Genomic DNA, 10,576 nt, shown 5'->3' with positions numbered 1-10,576 from the left:
CCTTCTCTAGCAACAGTAGCAGCAGCAGCAGCACACCCCATTGTTACCCCTCTTCCCGGTGACGAGCTTTGCCGCGTTCTCCTTCCCTTTTCACGAAGTCTCTCTCTCTCTCTCTCTCTCTCTCTCTCTCTCTCTCTTCTTCGGCAACACAGCAGTTTGACGACGGCGAGACTGGCTTCAACGGCGGTTAGGGCTCCGGCAGTGACGGCGACGGAACCTCCCTCCTCTGTTCATCGCGTGTTCTCTTCTCTCTCCTCGGATCGGCTCCCCTCAGTGACGGTGACGGTCCTTCACGCATAGCCACCATGATGATACCGACGACAGCATGGTCCTAACCGGCGTTGTCCTCCTTTTCTCCCTTATTCCTTTTTTTTCCTCTCTGTTTTTCCTTTTTTTTTAATTCTCAGCTGTGTGTGTAAGTGTGTTAGAAGAAGGATAGTATAGATAAAATTAGGATTTAGATTAGGAAAAAGAAATAAGAGTAGTGTAAGAATTTTAATAAAATTAAAGGATTGAATAATAATAAAAAAGATTAAATATAAAATATTTCAGAAAAATTCAAGATGTTACAAAAGGGATCAATATAATAATAGTTACAAAATTTATTTCACTAATTCTCCAAGAATAGATGCATCAAACTCCTTGATTGATAATGCTCAGGTCGTGATTCCTAATTCTTAAAAGTTGCACCCTTTAAATTGCTTTTAATATGGCTCATTTTTATTGATATGGAGGCTATGTGTGTGTTATATCCGGATATGGAGTCATGAAAGCGCAATACAGATATGTGGGGCAGCTTTTTTGTTAATGTCAGGTCCAACAACTCGGATGGTGCGAGTTGTTTGAGCATCATATTTTGACCAGCAAATCGGTTGGTACGATTTGAGGAGGAAGAGATGCTGAAATTCTGGATGATGGAAATCGTACCATCCGAGTTGCTAGAAGTGTGGTTTTTTTGTGTTGTTTTAGGAAATCGGAGGGTCCGACATGCAATTTTTTATTATTTTTTTGAATTCAGTAAAGGTAATCACATGGTCCGATTTGGTTGGCACTTTAAATAATAGTTGGTGAAAAGTGGATCAGAACAACAACTCTCTCATCTTCTTCGTCTCCTTCTTCAACGGTCCTCCTGGTTTTTAGTTTCTCTGTTTCGTCACTTGTTTAGTGAAGGAGCCAAAAATCCAAAACTCAAGTTTATGAGTTTGTTAATGTGATTGAGAGAAATGAGTGACAGAGTACTATTGAAGGTGTATTATTTTGGTCAGATTTTGTTACAAACATCTGAAGGAGTAACATTTGTTTGTGAAAATCCGTTAGATTTGGTGATTCCTTTTTCAATCTCATTTGAAGAGCTCAAAAGTGTGATCTGTGAAAAGATTCATTCTGAGAGGGCAAGAAGGATATCATGTATTCTATACAGAAATCCTATACAAGTATTTGGTGGATTCGTCCAGTTTCAAACCAAATATGTAACGGACGAAGCGAGCATGCAAGATATGTTTTCCATGTATATTGAAAATCGGAGTCAACTCTCGTTCATCGAGTTGTATGTTGAGTTTGAGCAATCTGAGGCCGATCGGAATATTCTACGGGAGGATTACGATAGTGACAGTGAAGAAGAATTCGAAAGCAACTACGAAGTTGTTGGTCCAGATAGAGATGAGGTTCAAGGTGACGGAGCTATGGCTCCGGATGTGTCTGATGTGGCAACTGCACTGGCAAACGATGTGCAGTTTGAGGATTCATCATTCATGCGAGTATTGGATTTGGAAGCCATGCATGTTCCGGAGTTTTCGGATTATACCAATGCATGTACGTAATTCTCCGTATTTATACGAAAGATTAGAATTTTTTATTAATTTATGTTAATAGCTGGATCAAGTAGCTAACTTAGGTTTGAAAATATACTCGTTCAGTACGCGTTTTTGTTTACCTATTAGTGTATTTAATTTTAAGATATTAAATTTATAAGAGAGTTATTGATTTACTTGAATATAAATTAGAACGTATTGGTTAAGTAGTAAATTAGTTAAATATCCGTTAATATTTATTAGTTAAATTAGTAAATTAAGTAATTATAAATTGGAATTTATTAGTAAATCAATAAAATTAAAATTGGTTAAATTGGATTTTATTAAGTAAATATACGTAAATTAGTTAACTTAAAATTCGTTAAGTTGGTTAAATTTAGGTAAATTAAAATTAAGTCAATATAAATAGGAATTTATTGGTAGATTAAGTAAATATAAGTAGTATATTAGTTTAATTATAATTTGTTAAGTTGGAAGTTATTAAGTCAATATAAGTAAGTTACTTAAATTAAAATTTGTTAAATTGGTTAAATTTAGTTAAATTAAAATAAAGTCAATTTAAATAAGAATTTATTGGTAGATTAAGTGAATATAACTAGTAAATTAGTTTAGTTAAGATTGGTTACGTTGGAAGTTATTAAGTCAATATAAATAAGTGAGTTAAATTAAAATCTGTTAAATTGGTTAAATACAGTTAAATTAAAATTAAGTCAATATAAATAGGAATTTATTAGCAAATTAAGTAAATATAACTAGTAAATTAGTTAAATTAAAATTACTATCTGTTAGTAGATTAGTTGAATACAAATAAGTATTTGTTAGTAAATTATTTAAATATAAATAGTTTGTAGGGTTTTATTATAATTGATACAGTAAAAATTTGTGTTACCTTTATATTCGAATGTTTAAATATTTGTGTTTTTTAATTTGGTTGCATGGCTGTCCTTGTGGCAGAAATTTCTTTTCTTGCAGATGGTGAATTTGCCGTTGGTATGGAATTCAGTTCCAGGGAAGTTGTTATTAAAGCGATAAAAGAGTATACTATACGAAGAAGCGTAGATTACCGGGTGTATGAGTCTGAGCCGTTGACATTTTATGCGAAGTGTACACAGTATGGGTCAGGGTGTGATTGGCTTATCCGGGATAGCATGATCAGCCAGAAGTACTGTTTGGTTATAAGGAGGTATAATGGCAGTCACACATGTACCAGAGCCACAATTTTCTAGGATCATTCAAAGCTGGATTCGACCACGATTGCAGAAGCAATTAAGCCGTTGGTTGAGGCTGACCCCGCCTTAAAGGTAAAATCAGTTATAGCAGAGGCGCAATCGAAGTTCAACTACACCGTTAGTTATCGAAAAGCATGGTTGGCTAAGCAAAAGGCAGTTGAAAAAATATTTGGAGGTTGGGAGGCATCGTACGAAGCGTTGCCTATATGGTTTGAAGCCATGTGTCACAAGGAGCCGTCAGCTGTTGTTCATTTTGAGACTATACCTGCATACCAAGGCGATGACTTGGTGACTGATATTCGGGTATTGCATCATGTCTTTTGGAGTTATTACCCCTGCATTAGAGCTTTCAGACATTGTAAGCCAGTTGTCCAGGTGGATGGGACTCACTTGTACGGAAAGTACAAGGATTGTCTACTAGTGGCGGTGTCACAGGATGGTAACAACAATATCGTACCAATTGCGTTTGCAATTGTGGAGGGAGAGACTTCAGATGCGTGGCACTTTTTCTGAGTAACCTTCGTCAGCATGTTGTCACTCGGGATGGTGTGGGACTGATATCCGACCGTCACGAATCCATAAATGCAGCTGTGGAAAGGAGTAACGGGGCATGGTCACCTCCGAGAGCCTTTCATATGTTTTGCATCAGGCATATAGAGTCGAATTTTATGAGAAAATTCAAAGCGCCGTACTTACAGAAACTGGTCGTCAACATAGGTAACACTCAGAATAGTTAACTAATTTAGTATCAGATTTCCATTCAATTCGTGTCTTTACCTCTATTGTTTTAAATATTTCTTTATATCCCGCAGGATATTCGAGGACGGTGCGGGAGTACGAGGTGCGTTACCAACGTTTACGAGAATGGGGGGAGGCCTACACTGACTGGTTAAACCGAATCCCCCGGGAACAGTACGCGTTGACATTTGATGGTGGATATCGATGGGGTCATATGACGACAAATCTAGTGGAATGCATCAATTCAGTCTTGAAGGGCGCACGCAATCTCCCCGTGACTGCCCTTGTGAAGGCAACATTCTACAGGCTGAACGAGTTGTTTACCCGAAAAAGAGCGGAGACGGAAGCCCGGATTAATGCTGGCCATGTGTTTTCTGATGTCGTGACCTCGTAGTTGCATGCAAACCAACTTGCATCAGGAAACATTCAGGTTAGTTGCTTTGACCGGCAGAATGAGGTCTTTGAGGTGCGTGAGATGCCGAGTGGACTGGAGTTTGCAGTGGACCTACGTGGCCTTCGATGTGACTGTGGTGAGTTTCAGGTGGCCCGGATCCCCTGTCGACATGTGTTTGCATGTTGTGCCAACCAGCGACTGGATTGGCAAGTGTATGTTCATGATGTGTATAAGATGGACCAAGTTCGGCGGGTGTACCGAGCAAGGTTTAGGCCACTAGGTAACCCCACTACATGGCCTGCTTACAACGGACCTCGGTTCATCCCAAATCCGTTCCTGAGACGCGTCGGGAAAGGTCGGCCAAAAATGACGCGCTTCTTGAATGAGATGGACACGCGAATGTTACATCGGCCTAGGCGATGTACGATATGTGGAGCTGAGGGACACAGCCGTGGCAGATGCCGTCAGCAGGGTGGTGCAAATGCCAACAGAGATCATTAGTAGATTCTTATTCTGAGATGACATTATATATGTGGCAATATATGGTTTCTCATTAGTTGTCCATTTGAGTTAAGCAAGTATGATATATGTAACCTGTTCTGTAGCATTACTCTCCATCTGTAGCATTTTATAGTATGACATGAATTAATACATAGTCCACATATTTAATCCCTGCAATAAGTTCATAAATACATAAATTCTCTAAACAAACCATCTACTAAAACATAGTCCATAGTCCAAATTATTAATACATAAATACTCTATACAAACCATAGTCCAGATCATTATTAATACATAATAACCCTAAACCCTAAATAGTACAAGTCATGCATACATAATGACCAACACATGCAATGCCCTTGTAAACATTGTGCACATTTTCTAAAGCATAAAAAAGAGTATTACACCACAACTACTTTTTCATTGCTCACTTTACATCATTCACTAAGTTCTTGCATTTTTTTGCGCCATTTTTGAACACAGATGGCGTGTAGTGATTAGCGCTACGACGTGGTGGATCAATCCTCAGATTGTAACCTTTGCCTTTGTCATCTGGAGTTTATGACCGGCCTGTATACAAAATAACAACAACAATTAAATATGATGACATTAGGTAGTCAAACCAACATGGATACCACTTATGAACACAAAATGAATAGCAAATCAAACATGTAAAGCAAAATACGAAGCATAATACCATCATTGCAGGATTTCTCATCCTCATCGAACTCCTCTATTTTGTCCTCATCATCATCGTCCTCGTCATCCGGGTCATCTACTAGATACGCATTAGTCTCTTGCTCGAGTGGGTTAGCATCTTCTTGTAGTGGTCCCATGTCAACCCAGTTAGGATTTTGACTATTAAGAACTCCGCGTCCACCAACACTTCTACTAGAGTCAACAGAGACGAACCCTCTGGAAGCGACCGATGAGGTATGGCATGGGAGCCTGGCATCCAATGAATACCTACCTGCCAAGAACTCAGGCTGGTTGCCATATTGTGGTGGTCCTGCATCTCCAGCCATGAACTCAAGCAACTGGCTAAAAGAACCTCCTTCTCCAGGTTCAAACTGTGACATACCCCAATATGGTTGAGCCATTGGAAATGACGAGGAGAACTGTGTCTGAGGTACATACTGGCTTGAGAACTGAGGTTGTTCTTGTGGAAGTGGATTCGAAGTAGGAGGTGGCACCGACTGTGGCTCCAGTTCCTCATTGTCATTATCCGCATCCTGACTATCCTCATCCATACCCTCACCACTTTCATCCACATCCTGATTACCCTCATCCATATCCTGATTATCCTCATCACTTTCTTGGCCCACAAGATTCGACAAGTTCAAGTGGTCTCTATATTTTGACCGGTACCAGTACATATAAGTTTCCAATGGATGTTGTGAAGGCATGGGAAGCTCAGAAAGAACGTAGTGATACCTGTTTGTCCAATGCATAACCCAATTTGAATGACTCGGTGTTGTGGCCCAGTTAAGATTCTTAGGACCAGTTAGGACTTCTCCATGCGCCTTGTCCAGATTCTGCTCTTGCTGAAGTACTCCCTGAACTAAACCGAACTGTCGCCTATACCTATCAGTAGCATGCCACTCGATACATTCAAATGACACCAACGGAACAGTAGCGGACCACACAACCGACTGCATATAGATCTCAGGCGGAATTATGTTTGGATCCACACGATCCACAGCATATGCAACCCACACAAACTGGAAAAAATAAAGGAAACTCATTATTACAACACAGAATATCAAATTCAACAAAAATGCCTCATAAAAATGCCCGAAACTCATAAATCTTTAATTAAAACACACCTGGCCTTCCTGCAGTTCATCAAAGGCCTTCCTAAAGTGAGCTAGATTCAAATATCTATATCTTCGGTCACCACGCTCCCAGTTACGCCACCTAATATCATATATTCAATTAGCTAAACTGAATTTTAAATATAAAGCTACGGGTAGATTGTAACGTAATATTACCTGTTGGCTAGTGGAAAACTGTGGGGTTCTCTGGGGAGCGGCGATAGATATGGCAGTCGGATCCAAGCCCAACCGAGCAGAAGTGTTATTGGACCATCTATTTCCTTACAGTTATAACGAGATGCCCTACACAACCCCCTGTAGAGGTGTGCTAGGCATGCCGAACCCCAACTATAATGTCCAATACTGGCAAAATCACGAAGCAAGGAAAGAAACTTCCAGTGCACACCTGCCCCAGATTTATCCCCAAACAAGATCGTCCCGATGAGCAACATAATATGGCACTTCACATACCTCTGTATACTTAATTCATCAGTCAACTGAATGTTTTCTTTTAGTTCCCGAAGCCAAGTCAGTTTTATGCAGCATCCTCTACACTCCGACTTACGCGGTGCCATGCCAAATTGAAGCAAACATTCTGCCTCCAACGCTGAGAAACTACTCATTGTCATCCCAGTAACTGGAAGACCATCCGTCGGGAGACCAAGAATTAGAGCCACGTCTTCAAGAGTTACGGCACACTCACCAATTGGAAGGTGAAACGTATGTGTATTTGGGTGCCACCGTTCTATTAGAGCATTCACGAGTGCTTTCTGATTTTGTACGACACCAATTTGAGATGCATGATAGAATCCAGTGACTCGTAAATGGTCCTCCACCCGATCGTTGTACCGATCCGGCGGAATTGGATGGTCACAGGTCAACATTCTTAATTTCTACAAAAAAAAAAAACAAGTTATTAGTCAACTAACAAACTATTGCTAATTTACAACTACAAAACAATAATTTTTAAACTACAGACTTATTAACAAAATCTTCACAACTAACTCAACAACAAATATTACTTGAAACCAAACATCTGTTATAAATTATTTGACTTAATTTGACTAAAACAAATAATTACTACTTCCAAAATGAATTATTAATAACATTAACTAATAGATACAAATACATAGATAATACATACATATACATAGTTTCCAAATCAAATCTCAATAAAATTAGTAAATTAGAGATACTGTTTATTTTTTTATTTACGATATATCAATAATTTCTCTAAATAATAACATTATTATTATTTATTTTAATAATTACCTATTACCTGTTACTTAAATAAATTTAAACATATACTCCAAAATTTTTAAAAATATTAATAATTATCCTCAATATCTTCATAAATTCATTTTCTAATAACAATAATAATTAACTTTTCTAACAATGATAATTACAATTAACTATAATAAAGTAACACACTTTTCTAAATTAATACTAATAACCATTCGGTTCTTATTTATTACTATGTCCAACTGTTCATTTTAGTCACAATAACATTTAATAATATCGTAACAATTACAAATAATTATAAATTTATAAAATATTTCAAAAAACAAATTGTATCCAAAAATTAATAACAATTCGGTTTTAATTGTATAATTTATTTTCTAACTATTTTAATATTTCACTTCTCCTTCCGAAATTCTAAAAATTATAAAAAAATATTAAACAAATTAAAAAAAATTGCATTTCTTTTTTTAAACTGCAAGAACAAGAATATAGCACCATCATCGTTAACACACTAACAATAATAATATTTAACCCACTAACAAAAACAATTTTTATACAAAAATAGTGAAAAAATTAAAAAAATAAAATAAAATGAATCCTACTCATTTTATGTATATTCCTAAGCTCAGATATTAACAATAACATTAACAACTAAATTTTTAACAATAATAACTATAATTATAAAAATTAAAAAAATTTTAATCAAACTTACATAATCTGGTAAACTGAGATAGTGCATAATGTGAAGTTCAGGACGATCAACATCTTTAATTTTATTTCTTTTTGACATTTTTCTATACTCTCCACCATGCACCAACAGCAGAGAAATGAAGATGGCAATGGAGTTTTGGGGTTGAAAGTGAAGACTGAATGAATTAAACTCGGATGGTGGGATTTTTGTTGCATCTAGTAACTCGGTATGTGGGGCACCGTCTGGAGAGCAAGGGTTGAGCGCCGCGTGTCCACCATGCATCAACTCGGACCCTCCGAGTTCGTTGCAACATATCGGACCTCCGTGTTGTACAATGTGTATCGCACGGTCCGATTTCTATTAAGGGCTGACACCATATCTATGTTCAGCACCCCACTTCCCATAACTCGGTTTAACACATTTCAGAGTTTCATATGAAAATTAAAAAGTGTGCTAATATTGAGTAGGTGTGAATCAATATAATAGTGACTACAAAAGAATTAATATATTAGTGGTTACAAAAGGAAATAAATTAAAATTAGCGTCAATTAAAGTATATTATTATAATAGTATATATGAGAATCAAATTATAAAAAGTAACATTAGTACATAATACTGTTACAGTCTAATAGTTAAGAATATATTATTATGATTAATAAGTGGGGTCATATAACATGTGATCATTTGATTGATATGTAAATGAGATAAAAAAAAAATTCAAATATTAAAAAAGTTATATAAATGAAGTTAATTTTAAAATTTTTTTATTAATTATAGCCGAATTATTTTAATTTCCAAACCTTTTCCATTAAAAAAAATAGTAATGTGACTGTGAATTAACAATTATTGTGATTTGAACTGATAATAGATAAAGTTGAGTATAATTTAGATTACATATTAATTTTATCTGAAATTTTAAATTTTTTTAAAATTTAATTTTATATTACTTGCGAGTTGAACATTTTCGCAATCCAAATTTTACATTTGTATCTTAAAATACTTCACTTAATTTTAGCTGATCCTACTCACAAAAAGTTATTTATTTTTAATTAAAAATAACTTAAAATACTAATTTAATTTATTATTATTTTTTTAGAATCAATTTCAATATTTGTTTTTTTTAAATTGACTAATAATTTTTTAAGTATCATTTTTCCCATAATTTGTTGAATATATCTTGGATTTAAAAAAAAAACGAAAAGAAGGAACATTAACTCTTCCTAATTGATAACATTAATGCAAAAAATTCGAGAATGATTATCATTTGGAATGAGTTACTTGTCATAGTTCAAATCTATTTGGACACGCTTTACAAGAAAGTCAGCTACATTATTTGTCTTTCTTTGTATCAGAATAAATCACACCATCAAATCTTGTCAAAAATTCTCGTGATTATATCTCTTCATGCATAATCTAATGATACTTTTTTAATTTTTAACCATGCGTGTTGCTTTTGTACAATCTAATTCACACTTAATTTTTCTGAATTTCATTCCCCAAGCCAGCATAATTCTTGTCAAATCGCGCAGAATTTCGACTAAAACACTTAAAGATCTTTTCACAATATTCTCTAATCCAATATTCAGAATCATCTCTTAAAACACAATCAAATCATCTCTTTTTTTAGACAAGTAAAATCTTGTTTCCTCAATGTGTAAGTGTATACAAGTAAAATAAAAAGAAATTTCCATTAGTTTTAATTGGAAAAAGAAAGGGTAATCACTAATAACATCAAAAAGCAAATTAGTCGAACAAGAGAAGGATCTTGTCATATCTAAACACGACTAGATCGGACACGTGCATCATAAACGACACGTAGACAGACAAAAATGGAAGATATAAATCATTTGTTTAGTTAACATAATAGCAAAATCCAAGCACTAAGATTGTGATGCATTTAGAGAATCTCAGTAAAATAAGACATGATATTAAAAATAAAACATAAAGAATAAAAATATAAAAATAAATATTTTGTATTTTATTTAATAATAAATTAAATATAAAATAAAATAAATATTAAAATATTTAATTTGCTTCTTTTTACATAATATTTATATTTATATTTTATTTATTAAATATAATTCTATATTTTTGTATTTATATTTAGGTGCTCAGTATTTGGCAGTTTAACTGCAATTAAAAAATCCTTTTATTAA

The 10,576-nt window shown here is 35.0% G+C and overlaps 1 protein-coding gene across 1 annotated transcript; it reads left to right on the top strand.

Moving 5' to 3' along the window:
• The first annotated feature begins 2,746 nt into the window (after positions 1-2,746).
• LOC130966855 (uncharacterized) lies at positions 2,747-4,673 on the top strand. Its single transcript, XM_057891678.1, has 5 exons — positions 2,747-2,983; positions 3,038-3,479; positions 3,521-3,757; positions 3,853-4,070; positions 4,173-4,673. The coding sequence occupies exons 1-5, from the start codon at positions 2,747-2,749 to the stop codon at positions 4,671-4,673; spliced, it is 1,635 nt and encodes a 544-aa protein (XP_057747661.1).
• The last annotated feature ends 5,903 nt before the right edge of the window (positions 4,674-10,576 follow it).

The sequence above is a fragment of the Arachis stenosperma genome, chromosome 3, assembly GCF_014773155.1.
Source record: "Arachis stenosperma cultivar V10309 chromosome 3, arast.V10309.gnm1.PFL2, whole genome shotgun sequence".
NCBI classification, from domain to species: Eukaryota; Viridiplantae; Streptophyta; class Magnoliopsida; order Fabales; family Fabaceae; genus Arachis; species Arachis stenosperma.
This window is presented reverse-complemented; position numbering and strand designations above follow the sequence as displayed.

Coding starts and splice junctions, on each gene's coding strand:
- LOC130966855 (XM_057891678.1), top strand. CDS start 2,747: ATGGCTGTCCTTGTGGCAGAAATTTCTTTTCTTGCAGATGGTGAATTT. Junction 3,758..3,852: donor GAAACTGGTCGTCAACATAG/GTAACACTCAGA, acceptor TATATCCCGCAG/GATATTCGAGGACGGTGCGG. Junction 4,071..4,172: donor CCGTGACTGCCCTTGTGAAG/GCAACATTCTAC, acceptor GTGACCTCGTAG/TTGCATGCAAACCAACTTGC.